At 35.9% G+C, this 18,963-nt stretch overlaps 1 protein-coding gene across 1 annotated transcript in view; it reads right to left on the bottom strand.

The window, feature by feature from the left end:
* Positions 1-721: 721 nt before the first annotated feature.
* Positions 722-18,963, bottom strand: part of OTOGL (otogelin like) — a 91,602-nt gene continuing 73,360 nt past the window's right edge. The window contains exons 43-57 of the mRNA XM_059472559.1: positions 18,030-18,171; positions 17,513-17,698; positions 16,791-17,003; positions 15,843-15,947; positions 15,426-15,533; positions 14,961-15,062; positions 13,606-13,710; positions 13,477-13,517; positions 12,462-12,525; positions 11,335-11,513; positions 10,867-10,971; positions 9,244-9,363; positions 7,602-7,647; positions 3,366-3,445; positions 722-922 (exon numbers count right to left, since the gene is read on the bottom strand). Coding sequence (XP_059328542.1) covers positions 722-922; positions 3,366-3,445; positions 7,602-7,647; positions 9,244-9,363; positions 10,867-10,971; positions 11,335-11,513; positions 12,462-12,525; positions 13,477-13,517; positions 13,606-13,710; positions 14,961-15,062; positions 15,426-15,533; positions 15,843-15,947; positions 16,791-17,003; positions 17,513-17,698; positions 18,030-18,171 — 1,797 coding nt within the window. The remainder of the gene's footprint in view (positions 923-3,365; positions 3,446-7,601; positions 7,648-9,243; positions 9,364-10,866; positions 10,972-11,334; positions 11,514-12,461; positions 12,526-13,476; positions 13,518-13,605; positions 13,711-14,960; positions 15,063-15,425; positions 15,534-15,842; positions 15,948-16,790; positions 17,004-17,512; positions 17,699-18,029; positions 18,172-18,963) is intronic.

Raw genomic sequence — 18,963 nt, 5'->3', positions numbered from 1 at the left:
TTTTAACGCACAAAAGCTATCACTCTTCAGCCTTTGCCGATTCATAATTAATATTTATAATATACATAAAAATTAAACATATCTAAGTTTCAAGATATTATGATTCTGCTATATACTCTGGAGGTTTCCATCAAGTACTTACAGATCACAGTCGAGTTGTACCTCAGTGGCTTACAGTGTAAGCAGAATCCAATCATTGACAATAGCTAACTGGACAAAGGATAGATTTTTGAGCAAGGTAAAATTGTTACAGTTGAACCCACTATTTTTAAAATAAATTAATTCAGTCATTTTCAAAATCCTAATATACTTCTTTCCAATTTAAACATAGGACTGGTGATGGTTTTCAGCTGGAGGCCTCCAAGTAAATGAACTACTGAGAAATTGTTTGAGAAATTCTCTACTTTGATAGGTATCCATGATCCAAAATTTTAAAATACTGGAAATACTAAACAGCTTTTTTCACCACCTCAACAGAAAGCCACTGAGTAGAAATAAATGATGGATAAACTACATCTTGTTCAACAAGATTTATATTTTTCTTTCTATTCTTGCCAATATTTTCAAGGACAATTTGAAGAACAACCATCTTTGCTAAATTTGGGAAAAGTTACATTATAAAGCATAACTGATGCCTTTTCTATTTCCCTGCAGAGTGCTATACCCATCCATGACCAAAAAACTGTGTCTGGTGAAAGCCAAATCATGTCCACAGCAAGGTTCAGTTCCACTGGCACGAGCAGTCTATGGGCTCTTGAATGACGTACATAATTTCGGTGCCATTTCCTGAGCAGCGCAAGGGCACAGTCACGACTCGTGTTCCGATTTCTCGACAACATTTACAGAATCTTAGATGGCTATCAATATTGACATTGTAAATTGTTGCAGATGGGCATTTGCCATCACATGAAGCCACATTGACCTATGAGTAAAATAGAAGAAAATAAGAATGAGAATTAAAACTAGAAATCTGAAATTTTATTATAAAAATATTGCATTTCAAACTTCATTGTGATTAAAACCCATTTTTACATTTGAAAAGGACTCTGGTCTTAAAAATTATTTTATCTTCTAAAATTCATTCATTCTAAGTTTAGCCACATTTAAAATATTTTTAATTAAACTTTTCTTTATTGTTTAATCATGTGTTTTGTTTCAATCTTGTGCTATGGATACCAAAATTGAATCCCCATTGATAACTTTGGAACAGCACAGGTGAATCCATGTCCTTTTCATGTTCACAGATAAAAAGTTAAATTATTCTATGTAAAATGAAGGGAAGTTTATCTTTCTCCTTGAAAGAGAAAAAGCATATCAGTGCAAAAGCTTTTCCCTTTCTTATTTGTTCTGATTGTGACTGAGGGCTGTGTTATCACTCAAATAAATATATCCAAAAAGTACGTGCAGTAACAAACCAGCTTGGGCACAAGCTATCCAGAAAATTATTTGTGCTCTAGATTTCAGCAGCGCAAAGCTTTCTCTTACTGTTACATTATGTGAGGAATTTTCTTAGCTGATATGTTGACAGGGAAAAAAATACTTTTTAATTAAACTTAAGCAGAGTTCAAATGCTGGGAAATCGAGGATGGCTATACAAGGTCTAGTTCTCTTTGTGACAGACTTAAATCTCATTTCTTCTGCAGGTGATGCATATGAAAGATGCTTTGATCTACTCCTATGCCTGTGATGAAACTCCCCATACCTATACAAATTAGACTAAAAGATTACTTTTATAAGTTTGAAATTACCTGAGATTTGGCAGGAGTAAAAAAGACTTTTTCCTAGGCACTAGCAATCCCAGTTATTAATTATAAAACATAATCATGCTCAGCCCTATCCAAAGTTTGACAGCAGTAGTCTGGCCAAGAACACGTATGCAGTTTCCAGTCAGTCACAGCAGATACCAACATTTGATAGGGCAAAATCACATGATGGAAAAAGAGTGCCAGTGGGGGAGCTGGAGAGGAGAGGGAGTTTAGGGCATGAGGACATGAAAATCTGGAGGTACGTCTGTGGGAAGAGTAAGGGAACCTGGACTGTATGAAGGATATGCAGCCACCAAGGAAATTGGGAACAAGGAGATACTGGGAAAAGGGGGCTCTAATAAAGGTGGGATGGTGGCAGGTGTTTTTGGAAGGTAGAGAGGGAGGAAATAAAGAAAAGTTTACAACAGAAAGATGAAAAGGAAGGCCTTATTTGATGTACCATTCAAGACATGACCTGGCCAACATTCCTGTTGCTCCTCTCTGAACACTTTAGTTCTGCAGCAATGTAGAGGGACCGCAGCTGAACAGAGCCCTCTCTCATACTGCAGAACTTATTCATAAAAGACACTAGAATGAGCTTGTTTCCACTGCCTATCTATTTGCCTAAATGCCATAATTTTAGCCTTTTTGTCAGCAGGAAGGCAGAGCTTGTCATAGAACTGGATGAAAGGGCAAGGATCTTTTCACCTAGCTTAAAAAAACCTATGAGGCTTGACTAAATCTTTCATTTTAATATTCTTTATTTAGTCAATACCATGTCTTTATTTTGTTGTATTACTGTCTCTTACCCTAGGTTGTTGAAGTAACACTGAAACTCTCCAGACTCATCTCTTAACTATGGCAAATTACTCTAATTTCATCTATTTATACTTCCTCATTATCAATCCTTCTAAAACTAAATAAATACACCTACAATGCATTCCTACAATTAAAATCTGAACACGTCACCACTGACCTTCTATCAGGATGGCTTTTAACATGTGATGACATTTTGCCTCTTCCCTAATGACTGCTTAGATTCTCCAACAGAATCTTGCCAGAAGATTTTTGGAAGTCTTGAGATACTTTGTCAATTGCTGCCCTTTCAAGTGCTACATGAGAAGCACATTTGCTGCTCAGAAATTTCCTAGGGTCTGTAGATGGGGCGACACCAAAGCTGAGAAATAAGGTGTCTTAAGCAGACCCATAAATAAATGGCATTATGAATTTATGATATGGAAACCTATGCAATGTGAGGGAAGACAGAGAGCATAAAGGTCTTCAAAGAGGAATACAGCAGTTTCATCACATTTTAAGTTGGAACATTTCTGCTCCTCTTTTAGAGCAGGATATTATTTCACACTAAGGAGTTCAGTGCCTCCATTAGTTAAAGTAATTTTAGTCAGTATTTTTCATCTGAAGCCAGGTGTTCCTCCAGGTGGGAGGGCTCAGTAATAGAAACACCTAGTTTTACTCCATTTATGGTAGGATAACATTCCTAGAATCAAGTTTGCTTTTGAGGAGAAAGCAGCACATTTTGTTGCTTGTTGTTAGCCATAACCAACTTTCTAATGCTTGGCTTTTCATGCCATAGGCCCAGCATTGAAATTTTATGCTTACCGGGCTTTGACTTATACAGTCATTTTTTCTTATGGTTGTCCTAATTGTCATTTTCTGGCAAATCCTTTCTTCCTTTTTGCCTGATAAAATACAAAAAATGCATACTGAATCAATATATCTTCTGTAATGTATTTGCTTCTTTAAAAAATTAAATATATTAACATAATTTAAATAGTTACACTTTGTTTTCAATAATGTACACACAGAAATTGTTATTTCCATAATTTTCTTTTTAAATATAATATAATAATACATAGATGCTGTGCAGTATAACCTATTTTTTTCAATGGCACATGTGAGCATCAAATGCCCCAAATAAGCTATACAAATTTTTTAAAGTATGAATATGCTTCATAGTTTATAAAACTATAAGCCATAAACAATTAAACTATGAATATATTTTTAGATTGAACATATGACAAGAGAAATAGATGCAATTAGAAAAAATGTATTGAGTCATTTTTAATAGTATTAGAATTAATTCTGTTTTATTTGGAATGTTGAATGCAAATAGGATTTTGGTCCCGCCTTTTAAAAAATTATCAAAACTTAACATCCAAGAAGGCGAAAGTGTGAACGTGATTACAATCTTCATGCTATTTTTCATGACTAAAAATTAAATGTAATTATATTATTTAAATATATTTTGAGAAATATGTCCTTTTATGAAGCTGTGAAAGAAAGACATGCATTTATTTGCTAAATATGGTGCACTTTTTATCACCAGAGCTGAAACATGTAGCATATGAGGTCAGCATACAGGTCTAGGATGAGGGAAATACTGAAATTTTATATTCAGTCCTGGAGATATTGATAGGAGGGTTTTGGGGTTTTTTTATTTTGAAAAATAAAACTGTACAGTGAAAAGCCATTTTTTAACATATTCGAAGTCATAATACAATACTGAAACAATTAAACATATAATTTTTCATGCTTCACTCTGTATCAGACCATTATTACTATCAGTATAACAGCAGTTATTTAGATCTCCTTATCCACCACCCATCAAAATGATCTGGTAGTTTTGCTGTGTAACCATTCTGGACGAACAGTATATAAAATAATAAGCACTATTCAGCACTTTCTTGACCTTCCTTCAAGGTTGGGTGTACAGAAAAGCAACTCTTCTGTTCCCCAGAAGCTTGAGAGCACTTTTATAAGATAAATGATCTCTGAGTAACGAAAATATTCTGCAACCACAGCTCCATTAAGTACTGAAAATTAAGCTGGCTGCAGAGTACAGCTAGATTTTAACAGGTGCCTTAAAGAATCAAACTAAATTCTCTTACTGAACGAGCAGATCACTACAGGAGAAAAGTTGTTAGACTATAACATCTCACTTTTCCTTCCTCAGAAACACTTAAAAAATTTCCTGTAATGTTTCAATCTGAAAGTGTTTGCCAGCTTATGTGTAGACAGTGCAATCCTTGTACTGCTACAAGTCATACAGAGATGTATATCTAACATTTCAGCATACAAAGTGCTGATCTCTTACAAAAGCTCTGCTGCTATACTCTGCTCTCTCCAGCCTTGAACTGTAAAGATCTGCATTTCAGTATCAGATGTGCTTTGTTTACTCACTCCTTATTTGAGGAAGGAGTTTTTGTGACTCATCTATCCTAAAAAGCACAGAATTATGAGTGTACTGCAACAGTTCTGTAACATTCTGTAACATCTGGTATAAAAACTGTGTATTGCCATGGAGTTGCAATTGTATGCGTTGTATCCCCCTCCCCACCCCTGGCCTCAATATTTTTGTAACTCTGTAAAATACATTATTTGTGACAAAGAAGAAACACAGCATGAATCCATATCTGCAAAGGTGAGACCACACAATAACACACATTCTTGCTCTATTTTAAGGCAAAACGATTTCCATCATTAAATTTAGAGACCTAGGATCAGATTCAGAATCTCTTGGTAACAGAATTCAAAATTATGATTTTTTTTAAAGTAACATTTCTTATTAAAACTATCCTGTACAGTAAGTTCATGTGATAAAACCAGTTTCAGCAATGAGCAGCAGAAATAACCATCAACAGCATATATCAGAAATGGATGAACCTAATTCTGACAGGTGCTGAGCAGTGAATCTTAACCAGGTTTTAGAAAATCACTGATTTGGGAAGGCAGCAGAGGATCAGCATCTCTCAGTATCAGGCCCAGAACCATTAACTGCATGGTAATATCCAGTAATGATGACAGCTATGACACATATATCAAGCAGTTCTTATATTATTTAAAAAAAAAAAAAAAAAAAAAAGGAAAGAAAATACATTATTAAAAATAATACCTGGTTCACAATTAATACTATCAGTAGGCACTACTGGACTAATGGCAAAGGGTAATAGACCCAATCCAGAACCTGGCAGAATCATTAGGAATAGAAGATTCTCATGAAATAAAAACATTTCTGTATAAATGGTACTTCATTAATTCTTACACTGCCAACTGCAATTTTTCTTTTAGCAAAAGATGATGAGCTTTCCTGTAAATCTTCTACAATTTATAAACTCTGCAGCTGCTTCAAGTCTCACTAAAGATGGCCTGTACTTTATTATTCTCCTGGTTAACACAAAACTGGAATGCTTACTTTTAAACCAAACTTTTGGAATTAGTCTGTCTATGGCAAGGTAAGAATTAAATATATGCACTCGCTTTGCATGCATTAAATCAAGCTCTTTCAGAAAAGTTATTTGCTCCCATTAAAATCCCAATGTGTTGCAAGCTCTATTCATAAGTACTCTTATCTTAACTGCTTCCCCACAGGGCACATGCTTTTAGTTAAAAATAAAAATAAAATAGCATATAATTGTATGAATGATATCTGGCAGTTTTAGCAGCCACCTCAGCAAGTATTTCTGAAGTATAACAATGCCTTTCCTGAGGCCACAGAATATGGCCAAAATTATAAATCTTGGTCAGCAGAGAACCAGCAGTCAATAATTTTAATAATTTTTAAGACTAATTTTCTAAATAATGACAACCAAATTTTTTGGGGGGTAAGGGGGGCAGATTTTTTTTTTCCACACAGTTTATCTCATGAGAGAAAGATTATTGATTAGTAAGATTTTAGTAAAATTCTGGTGTGTTACTTCTCTACGGTGATTCTCGATAATAAAACATATTCTGTTGCATTAAAATAGCTTTAATTTTCCATGTTTTGGTTGCAATGGAACAACAATATTTGCAGTTTCCTTTTTAAGAATCACATAGCTTGGAAGTTTGGCATTGTTCTGTATTTTATAAATATCACTACTTCCCCTATTTCTCCAACTTATATTCAATATATTGCACTTCAGTTTTACATAATAACAGTGCAATATATGGTTATAAGTCTGCAACTAGCTATTCAATAATATTAATTAATATTGTTTGTATACAAAAATTCCAAAGACTAATTTGCTTTTACTCTAATGTTGAACACAAAAAAGGCCAAAACAGAGGGTTAAGATTTTCTGTAATGCTGAACATGTCCCTGCTCTACAGAATTACTTTTAAAAAACATAAACAGATATATACATACACACGCATGCATAATTATATAAGTAGATAATAAAAATTAATTCTAGTCAAAACTGCAGAGAAAACCAGTGTGTTCTCAATCTATTTTTAAAATTGCATAAATTGTGAAAGCTTTATGTCATTTTGAGTCACATTTAATCATATTTTAAAGTTACACACAGAAAATGTTAATGTATTACCAGATATTAAAAGGCTGATTTTATATAAGCATTGCTATCATCAATATTTCTCTAATTTTTCCTCATTTTGGATTTAAGAAAAAACATTTCAGTATTTTGGACCTAGAAAATATGTATTAGGCATACAGAATAAATTGCTAAGTTTGAAGATGCATTGCAAAATATCATTGAATCAAGAATCACTTTTAAGAGGAAAATTCTTGTCTTTTAAGGTGAAGATCATATAGGCACTATTTGAGAGCCAACTTAAGAGAATGTTTTAATTGTTTTAATTGAGACAATTTTAATCTTCCATGGGTTATATTTGGAGAGATTTGATTATACTCCAGAACAATAATGTTAAAAATCACCAAGTCAGCAGCCAAATTAAGCAAGATCTCTTAAGAGTTGTTAGGTAACTACAACAATTTTATGAGATTTGCAGGGGGAACTGCATGCTTTTTCCCTCTTTATGTCCCAGCAACAGAGGTTAAAAAATAAGCCTTCCAAAACCAAAGCTAAACTAGCACATATTGCAGCCTTCATCACTTACAGGTCTTGCAGCAGCCATCATTATACGTCTGCACAATTCCTCCATTCTAGGAAAATAAAAGAAGAATATAGCAAAAAAGTCTGAACCTAATGCAAAGGGAAATTGTATCTCAAGATATTCCACATTTTAAAGACATCAAACTAATACAAAGTAGTGCCACTGAAATCAACAGAATTACACAGATATGTATCAGCTGAAGGATTGTTTCATGAATTATTTAGTGCCTTTGACACTGAAAATGAGCTCATCATGATGACAATTTCAATTGTGTTCAGTTGACATCTGATTTAGTTTCTTTTGAAGAAATCATTTCGTTTCTATAAGCATGTTTTTATATAATCTACTATCATCCATTTCCCCACCACGGAGATTTATAAGGATAGTTTCAAAAATTCGTGTGAGTAGCCCAGATCTGCACATCAAGCAGACTACAGAAGATTAATAGATGCTATCTTTTGCTGATGTTATCTTAGGATAACAAGAGACAAAAGACAGACATTTTTCAGCTTCTATCTTTTCATGCAAGCATATATTTTTTACCTCCTTACATTGAATATGTTGTTCAAGAACTTCTTAAAAGACCACTTAAACTCAGATATTCCTGAATTATCCTGAATTGCCTGTGAGAAAAATTTTCTTCTCAGCTAATGCTCAGCCTATGCTCAGCGTCTCTCAAAAACAGGTCAGACTGATTCAGAAAGTTAATTTTAGGGCTCTGTTCTTTAAAATCTTAACCTAATAGATCTGAATGGTGTCAGAATGGTTCCAAGGAAGAAATTCAAGCATTAACTCAAAGTAGTACAGGCATTATTTTTAAACAGAATACTTTCTTCAGGACTGGAAGAAATAAGAACTTTTTTAAATAAATGGAAGGGATAATTAGGACTAGTACGAAATGCATAATCTGTAGCCAAGGCAACCATGGTACTTATCCTTTCTACATATATATTTACTATTATTTGTAGCTCATATTAAATATAAAATGTACTGCAAGTGAAAAATTTGGCAGGCATTATAAATTTAGAGAATTATTAAATTAGAAATTAAACCATAAACAAATATACAACCTTTGTGAAGAATACACGTTCTTCAAAGCAGTTGATATGGATAGGCCACCTTAATATTTTAAAATATATGATGTAGGTAGATACCCTGGATATTTTTTGTTTGGTTACACAAATTTTAGTTTAAGAGCTAATAAAGTTTATATATACTCAGTCATCTCCCTAACCATTGCACAACTTAAGGGTTTTTTAATATAGCTGACATTTATATGGAGCATTTTTTTTTTATTTATAGATCTGATTTATTTATTGTGTGTGTTCTATGAACTTGGCAAAGTATTATTCCAAAATAAGGCAAGACATAGCGATTACCACTTTTTATAGTGGTATGTCAAGCATGATTCCAGTTCTAAAAGCAGTCATCAACAATACTCAGGCCAAACTTTTACACTCCTCACAGATAATTTGTCAGTTGGAAAGAAAACAGGAGTATAGGAAATGACTGCAAATTGCTCATTTACATGTTTTTACTTACCACTTTTTTAATTTAAAGAAAGTGCATGAAGTTTGCCTGAATTTTGGCGTGTAAGTCAAACTCTGGAGCAATTATTGTCACTTACCTTACTCAAAGTACAAACCTTTGTACACTCAGTGTCATTAAATGGGGGGCAGACAACACTTGATCCCAGTGCAATAACCCCTGCAGCAGTCTTAACACATTTGTAGTTGGTGCAGTTGGAGGTCCAGGTGCTTCCTTCCTGAATATACAAAACAAAGCTGTTGTTAGGAAAACCAAAACACTTCAGCTTTATTTCCAACCTGAAATGTCTATAAAAGCAGTGCCCTCATGCTGTAGCATCCACTGGAGTGGAAAGTCTGCTGCAGACCACGAGTAGGTGGCAAAAGGAAAGACCATCCTCTAATTACAAGAGGCTACTCCTCCCTGGAGCCATGGCTCTACTGCCCATGCTGAGCATGCTGCTGAGCATGGGTGCCCTACTGCAGAATGAAAGGACTTTGTGCCAGTTCAGTCATTTCTTTTGCTCTGAAATCAATTGGAATTATGAACCAAGTCATGGCCACATCTAAATTTCTGTGCATGCGGATGCTGGAGCACACCACTGTAAATTTTCCAGCGTTCTTCTTTGTTTCTTTGCTGCTGATTTACGTCCGGCTGATTTATGTCCTGAGATAGCTCAGGGATGACATTTGCTCGGTTTCTCGGCTGTTTAGGCTTGTAGGTCCAGGGAATTCTCAGGGATGGCCTTGGAGAGCCGACGCTTCAAAGGACGAGGAGAGACTTCTGATCTTGTCTCGGTCTCGGTGTTTATTAATTGTTTATCTAAAAGATTTTCTTTCAGCCCGACAGAGGTCTGCACAGCAAGTCAGCCATGGGCACACTCTCAAGCCCCCGGGCGGTCGCTTATCTTTATACCCAAAGTTACGTGTACAATATTTATCATTTTACTCCAATACCTTCTACCCTTATTAACCGGTGCACTTTTAGTAATGACCAATCCCAAAGTGCCACCATCACCACAGAAGATGGAGGCCAAGAAGAAGAAGAAGAAGGACAGGACACGCCCCAATTCCTCCATCTTACTTCTCTAGACCCCCCTGTACCAAAATCCTAAACCCTGTGTTTTACACTTTAACTAACTTATCCCTTCACCATTCACCCAGTGGAATCCTCCCAGTCCTCATACAGGTCTCATCTCCTGTGTAGGATCAAAATCCTGCCACCAGACACTTCTGGCAACATTCCAGGATTCCCGAGCCCCCCAAGGGTGGTCTCGGCCTCTCTGCACCTCCATCCTGAGGTGCTGAGATCCCACACACCACCAAGACCCTGAACCCCAAAACCTCAATTTGCACTTCTCCTTTTTGTAGTAACCAGCAGAAAGAGAAGAGTGGCCCTCGGAAGAGGGGTACATAGAAGTCCTGATGTAGACTTAGAAGCTCTCAACACCTCTAAATAGCAATACCTAATATAGAGTCACAATTCTGCAGTTAGAGCATATCCAGCCTTAAGTAAATGATGACATTTGCAGATCTTTGCAGGAAATATTAAAAGCTATGAGATATTTACATGTGTGAAATGGCAGGTTCCAATCATACACCAGAAATAGTCTAAGCATGTAATTCGCAGTAAGGAGAAGATGAAGCAAGAATGACTGCATGAGTTAACTTAGAAATGCCTGTCAGACTCCTGTCTATTGTATCATTACAGTTACTTCTTATCTCTGTTCAGAGGCACTTACCTCATACAAAATCAGTGTTCCATTCTCTGTATGAAAAGAGCAGGACACATTTTGACACATACCACAACATGTATCGTGACTGAAGGAAGGAATATATACTTGATGCTGGAAAGAAATGAAAGGAAATAGACAAGCTAGTACTTTTTAAACATACATTATATGAAAATTCTTTGATTTCTGAAAATAAAAGCACCAAGGAAAACAATGGATGGATGGATGGATGGATGGATGGATGGATGGATGGATGGATGGATGGATGGATGGACAGTTAAGACAGATTTGTTTACATAGGCTGCTAGAAACTGCCTCTCAAAATAATTGTGCAGACACATGATACACATCATCACTGCTAAATTCTCAATTCTTGCTGAGTAAACAGGACTAGCAAAAGTCTTCACTACAATTTTTATCCTAGTTGTGCAGTTGTGTTCACAAATTGCATAATTCCTGCATTTTAAGAATACTCACAGCTTCACATTGCTGGGAGCAGTTCATCATTGTGAAATGCATGGCATTGTAGCCTGTCTTCTGATCTTTTTCTTGTAAACACTGTACAGTGTAACAAAGGTCTCCATCCAAGTACTGAATCACTGACTGCCCAGGATTCAGTACTGTGACCTCTTGGAAGATGCACACATCATCCTTCTCTAAAACCAAAAGAAATAGATGTTAACGGGGGGGGGGGGGGGGGGGGGGAAATAATCTTTAAACAAATTAACAGAAGCACTGGTACGACAGAAGTAGGGCAAATTCCTATTCACTGCAAAAGTATTCTATCTTTTAGACTAGATTGGTTTGTGGTTTTAGTTACCAAACAAGATGGGGAGGAATGATAATTCAGTTTTAGAAAATGCTTCAAAATGCAAAACTGCCTAAAACTGATAGTGTTCCTACTACAGAAGTAAAATGTCTGTTGTTCTTATTTTAAAAGTATTCTAATATTTAACATTGAGCTATTCTGCACATCACACAATGTGGCCCTTCTGCCAATTAAACCACTCAGCAAATACCTGTGGTCCAGTAATCTGTTCAAGCTGTACTGTAAATATGTGCTTGGCTCTTGGAGGCAGTTCAGCCTGGGCTGCTGCCAGGACTGCAGCTTGCCTCTGCACCCCCATGCAGAGTGCAAATGAAATCTGCTGTACATGGGTAGCTGAGTGAGCGAAGGGAGCAGAGCTCTGATCTTGAGCTGGCTACCTCTTGTGCTGGCTGAACAAGTCTGTTGCTCTGGGCAAGATTTTTTCTCATTTGTGTTGAAAGCAGACTAGGAGCAGCTGCCCTGCTCACACTCAGCTACTGTTCACAGCCTGTTTCCTTCTTGTCTCTCACCAGAGAGACTGTACCTGACTCTGAAAGCATGGGCAGTTCTACAGCACTCCCACATTCTGCCAGAGCAGGCACAAAATGGATGGCATAGCAGGCAAAGCACCATATTCAGAAAATAAAGTATCATTGCATAACTACAGAGACACACATCAAATTAAGATAAAAGAGTGTTTACATTTGAGAAGGTGACAATGACCTTAGTTCTGCTTTCTTTGCACACACTTTTAGCTAAAAAATAAAACACAATTATGAGGAATATAAAAAGTTACCACAAATATAGTGAGTGCATCCACAAGCACTGGAAACACTGCTATCTATTTTTTTAACTTCTCCCTGTGTACAGAAAGATAAAAGTTTGCAAAGTCATGCACAATTAAATGTAGTGCTACACAGACATTTTTTCTCTAAAAATGTAAAATATTACTTTCATTACTTCCACCCCTGGTTTCATAAAAGAGGAAAATTGCCATGTATTAAAGAACAGTAGCATATTGAGAGTTATTCAGTGTATTTATCTCTTAAAGCAGAAAACATCATTTTCTGTAGGGGTACATAGAATAGCAGAGTCAATAAACAGCATTTTTTTCCTGAGACACAAAATTATTTCTATAATGAGTATATTAGCAAAAGATTGCCTCCTAAGGATTTTCTTTCAAAAGATAGGTGAAAGCTATTTAAATCTAAAATTCCTTAATACACTTTATGTTATGCTGTCTTCACATGAGGAACAAAACTTCAGGTATTGGATAAGGAAAATATGGTCACTATAGCATTAATGGGAATTTGAACATACAGTCACATTTTTTTTTCCAGATCACATCCCTATTATGAAAAACTACATGAGGAGCAAAGTATTCATGACTGCTCATATCAGCAAAATTAAACAGCATGAAATAATTTTAATCAAAAGCATAAATTATTAACAAAATTACACATTTCTTCAGATGATACATATAATCATATAGCTCATACCTCATTAATTATTTTAAAATGTGAATTATTTATGTGGAAAGCCTTACTAGCATATTGTTTCATGTCAACACTGAACAGGATAAAATTACAGTAGCTTTTTTTCTTTTTCCACCTTACAGCACACAAAGTGAAATTTCTCCAAGGAACGGTTGACAACGCTGTGCAGACACTTGGAATTACATGCTTGAGCTGGGACTGCAGGGCAATCCCACCCTGTCCCTGTTACTCTTTACAACTGAAACAAGGAGTGTAAAAGAGAAGAGTAAGACAGCTCAACACCATTACTAACAGTATTTAAAAGACATCACGTACCAATTTACAGGTCAGCATGGTAGCATTTTCACAACTACATTCTGAGGAGAGAAAGAAATCTGTGTTAATCAATTAGCTAACTGTTAGCTTTGATTAAGAGTTGTGACTAAAGAATAAAGCTATAATTACCACAGTGCCATTCTGGACAACATTGCCCGAGTATTTTTTCCTTCACAGGTGTCATGTCATCTGTGCAAATCATAGGAGGCTCAGAACAAAGATTTTCGTCACAAACTAAATGAGGGAGAAAGACATATAAGAACTCATTCAACTTCCCTTCATATTTTCCAGCTTACATTACTTTCGATAAACTATTTTTAAAATAATTTTATTTTATATAAAAGTTATTGTGTTTCTTAAGTATCTGAACTATACTTGGAATGAAAAATGAAACAAAAATTTTCAAAAGTGATTTTAGTTGTCTTAGAACATGTTTAAATTTTCAGAGAACATCAAACAGGAATCATTTAATATTCTTCCTACTTCAGAGTTACTCAAGAAAACAACCACTACCAAAGACATCTAAAATCATAATATTTGGGAAACATAGACTTGATATATACTGTAAGTGCACTTCTGTAAGATAACAGGGAGCAACTGCTGTAAGATGCTAATAAGAAAATATTGCCTCCCTTATCAGAAGCAGCTTACTGGCAAGCACTAAGATCTAATTTTCTCCCGGCCAGAAGTGGGAACAAAACAATGCCAAAAGGTCTTTGCAGAAAATTTCACCTGGGTAAAACTGCTAGGAAAAGGAAAGGACCAAAATACAGAAACAACCAAAGTAAAAATTGCTAAACTCCAAACTTAGTGGAAGTCAATTTAATTATGTGAAATTAGCCTGAAAACTGCAATAGGATGAAAGTTAATCTAAATTAAGCAGCTGTACTTTTAGATGTTACTTAAAAATGTATTGCACAATTTATATGTTTTATGAGACTAGGAAAAGGACCAAGTTACACTGCAAATATTTTTCTTGTGCCTGCTCATTGTTTGAAGAGTAGTCAACCCAGCAGTATTTGAAATCCTTGGTCTACTCCTTCCCCTAGGAGCTAAAAGTGCAAAGAAACTGCCTAAACATTAGTGACTTGTACAACAGAGGAAAACCAGCGTGGAAGCTGTTTTATTAAATGTGTTATAATATGTGAAAAACTGTGTATTTGTACTCCAAGGATGGGATTCAGGGCCAGATTAATATATTGGTATTTAAATCACTGTGAAGACAACCATATTTCTGTCTGGTGAACTGAATAACTGAGTCTCAGTCTGAGTCTCCAGACTCCACTGATGAGGTTTGTTAGACCACCACTGGGCATACCAAGAACTTTGTGTCAAATTACGTACCTCTACACTCTCATTTTGACCCCTCAGTCTGTACCGGAAGCCCACTCTAATTGCCAAACCTAAACAAATCCCTGCAGAGCCATGCACTGTCTTTTTTACTGAATTTGGTGATGTATCAAACTCTCAGCAGTTACACTCACCGCAGTAGTAATGAGGACAGCAGTAGTGTATGGTATTAAGGTCTACAGTGAGAATTTCCCCTTCACTACACAAGGGAACAGGTTCAATACAGGATTCACACACTAAATAAAAAAAAAAAAAAACCAAAAACCAGACATGTACAAAGTTTAAAATAGTAAAAAGTTAGCACATATGAATTCCATCTAATTGACTATATGAAAAGTAATACTGCATTTGTTACTCAGATAATAGAACTTTTAAGCATTTTATGGATATTAAAGCTAAACAAAGTTCAAATATGATGTTCAAAATTGTGTTGGAAAAAAAAGATCCCCAAACCCAAGAATAATGATCCTCCAGTCCACCAGATCTGTGTGAAGTCTCACTCCAAGAATTCCTGCCTTGGGTTATTTTAGAATTATAGTCTGGTTTTGTAAATATTTGATATTCTTTAGCTCTCCATAAAAATATTTGAGGCATCTTACCACAGAGATGAGAGAAACAACAGGGGTCCTCCTGTTTTGCCTCAACAATAAACTGATCTTCTCTGCAGTCAGGCTGCGAGGCATTGAAACAAACTGAAGGATCACATTCTGTAGGATGTGAAACAAACATTGTTTTAAAAGAAGTCACTGAAACAATATGAAAAAGATAAAAAAATATATTCTTCATATGCTAATTAAAATAAAATACCCCAAATTTACTGTAAATAAGATGTAACACAAAACACAAAGACAAAAAAATACTAGAGAATGTTTAAAAAAACACACATCATTGCCTGGTGCTATTTACAGAGTCCCATTCTGTTAACAACCAAGACAACTTGTAATGCAAATTTTCTTCCAACATATAATACATGTATGGAAAACTTTCCACTGACTGTGGTTTTGTATTTCCCTTACCACATCGGTACTGTGGGCAGCAGGACAGGGGGTGGTAGCCTGCCACTAATTTTTCATTGGGTTTGCATGTTGGAATAATGGCATCACACAATGACATGTTACATTCTGTGGGATAAAAAACAATTTTGATGTCTTTAGACAGATACTAGTGCAAGTCCTATAGTTCAGGCTATTTATACCATCTAATGCAGAGATCCACAAAACAAGAGCAGCCCAAGTCAGCTTAAAGTTCACTCCATACCATCATGTAGATTTTTGTGCTCAACCCAAGCAAGCAGTTATATCCCTCTCCAAACTGGTAGTTACTTGCTCTGCTCCCTGTGCATGAAGCCAGCTATAATGTCCCACTGATATTCCTTGAGCAAATTGACAATACAGCATTGGTTACAGGCATCTAATTAAGCAAAAGCACCACATCAGCTGGACCATATGTTCTCATTTTCCTTGAATATGTTATGAAGAAATTAGTATATTTTTCTTAGTATTTTAGGAGCAATAAGCTTATTCTTTTTCTTAACAACCATGGCTAGGCAGAATATTAGTATTCAGTGATCAGGTCCCAGAAAAAATCTTCTGGGAAACAGCAATAGATCAGACACTGCTCATCACACCAAAGTACTAGAAAGAGAAGCAAGCAATCTCTCATGACGTCCCCAAATACCAAGATACTTCTATCACTGAATATAAATCAATTTATTATTAAATTCTATGCAAGAGCTTTAAAAATATTTTTAACAGAAGTTTTGTTGAACTGGTGGACTTCTAAGAAAAAATTTCAGTGAATAATTCTTATAATGAATAGAAGCCTCAATTTCTGGCCTAACCAGCCACAAGTACTTGAAAATTAATTCTAAAAAATGTTACCTTGAATCTTAAGTTTGTCATCTGCCTGTGAATGTGAAGCACTTATTTTATACTTCTGTTACAGAGAACAAGTTTGGTACATACCACAAACTTTCTTGGGACAGCAAGCTCTCTCTTCAATGACATGGAGTAGAACTTCCCCTTCTCTTTCACAGACTGGTGGTGGATCCTCACTGCACTCAGGTTCTACAGCAATAATGCTTCCATTTTCTAAACAGCTGTACATGCAGCACCCTCTCATGGACCCATTCCAGATCTCCCCAGCAGAGCGAGGTTGTCCTTTATTATCTGTACATGCTGGAAGAGAAGAAGAACCCTTTCTATCCCTTCAACAAGCAGACAGCTCCCATTTCCTGCAAGCAGCTGTGACTTGCATAAAATTATTGCATAAAAAACTATGGCTGTGGAGCATTACGATAAGAGTCCAAGAAAGGATGATGACCTTAAAAGCCCCAAAGGAACAAATGCTTTTCTATGGGTGAAAATGGGTGAGGGCAAGGGACAGAACCTGCCCATGTTATTCCTTCCTAAGTTCCCAAGGGAGGAAAGCCTGGGAGCTATAGAAGAATGGCCATCACTTTTCCCCCAGCAGAGGCACATCAGCACCAGCTCTTAAAGCCAAGTTAACTGAAAGCACAAACTGCTGTAGCTTGAGAAATGTTAGGCTCTGTTGAAGGGTCCTTTACCAGATTCACATTTACTGGGGATTGACACAGAACTTAAGCTTCTCTCTTACCATGAACTGTTAATATAACTGTGGTTAATATGATCATAAGTGCAAAACTACTCTGTCCTACTGTACTTACTACATTTTTCTTCTGGTATACAGAGGTCTGAGTCTGTTCTATGCAGAATGGTGCCGTTTTTACACACACAATCTTCCCTTAAATAGGAACAGGGAGAATCCTCATAGAACCATTTATTCAAGCACGTCTTGGCTTCACAGGGTTGCACACAAGGCTGGTATTCCTTGCCCTCAGGGCAGCTCAGTGCTGCAAGGAATTAAGAAAGGATATTGAGTGTTTCTGTATCCTTTCAGCATTTCATTGGTTAAACAGGTTGTAATAACAAGTGAGCACAGAAAGCACACATTTGTACTTTAAACAGTACTTTAGGTAAGCAACAAATTCAATAGAGATTAAAATTAATTAATGACTAAATGATATATTCTCATCCTAAGAACTTGTACCCTGATTTACCAACACTGTGATAAAATGAGATTTTACTTACAAGAATAATAGAAAGAAATATAATTTTAACTTATCACTAGAAGACCTCGTCACTAAAGCCACATAAGCGTACAGAATATGGCTATCTGCTTACAACAGTAATTAGGTGTCCTCCATTTAATGCAGATGTTGTGCTTGTTGCATAAAGCCACATATGCAGAAAGTGCATCACACTCATAGTTCCAAAAATTAGTACTGTTGATCCACATCTTCTCACAAAATTCCTGTGGTGACACCTAGGAATATATTGAAATTGGGAATTAACAATTATAAGGACTTCCTGTAACTAAAATAAATCAGCAATTAAGATAAGTAATACAGCCCCAAGGGAAAAAATCACTAACAGTGTCTAAATTTAAAAATATCTTTTTTGTCAGAACACTCATTCTGCAAAACTTAAACTGCCAGATGTAGTGAGATTTTTTATGTGACAATCTCATTAGGATTGCATTCTCTCTCTACTGATCAGCATAAAAAAGTACTGATCATTACTTTGAAGAGCTTTTCAGCATAGCCCTGTCAACTAAAATTGAACAATCTCAGCTAAACATTGCTTCTATGCCTTCAGTACAATCCTGCTGTGAATGAATTACCTCTTACTCTGTTTCTGTGCCTGTAGGACCTGATAACCTATTTTACACATCTATCTCTCAGAAAGAAAGGGCTCCTTGAGTAATTAATCATTTTTATTTTAAATTAAGTTGGAAAAGTCAGTTATACCTCAGAGATTTGGGGCTTCCTCATTTGCTGTTCTGGAAAGCAGATGTGCTGCACTACCAACCTCTAGTGACCTATAGAGGTCTACTCATCTCTATAGCTGCATGTTATAGCTAGATCCCCATTAGAAAGTACAATTTGTAGAAGTAAATTCTAATTATTTCTGTAAGAAATGCTACAAAATTTTCAACATAATATTGGCTATGTCAAAATATTTTAACTGGAAATTTCTTTAGTCCAATAAGTCTGCAACTGCATGAATTCCTGTTGTGCGGAGCAGAAGCATGAGGCTTTTTTAGTGATCCTCATCA

This window comes from Ammospiza nelsoni, chromosome 5 (assembly GCF_027579445.1).
Source record: "Ammospiza nelsoni isolate bAmmNel1 chromosome 5, bAmmNel1.pri, whole genome shotgun sequence".
NCBI lineage: Eukaryota > Metazoa > Chordata > Aves > Passeriformes > Passerellidae > Ammospiza > Ammospiza nelsoni.
Note: the sequence above shows the minus strand (reverse complement) of the source record. Positions and strands in the feature narration are given on the sequence as shown.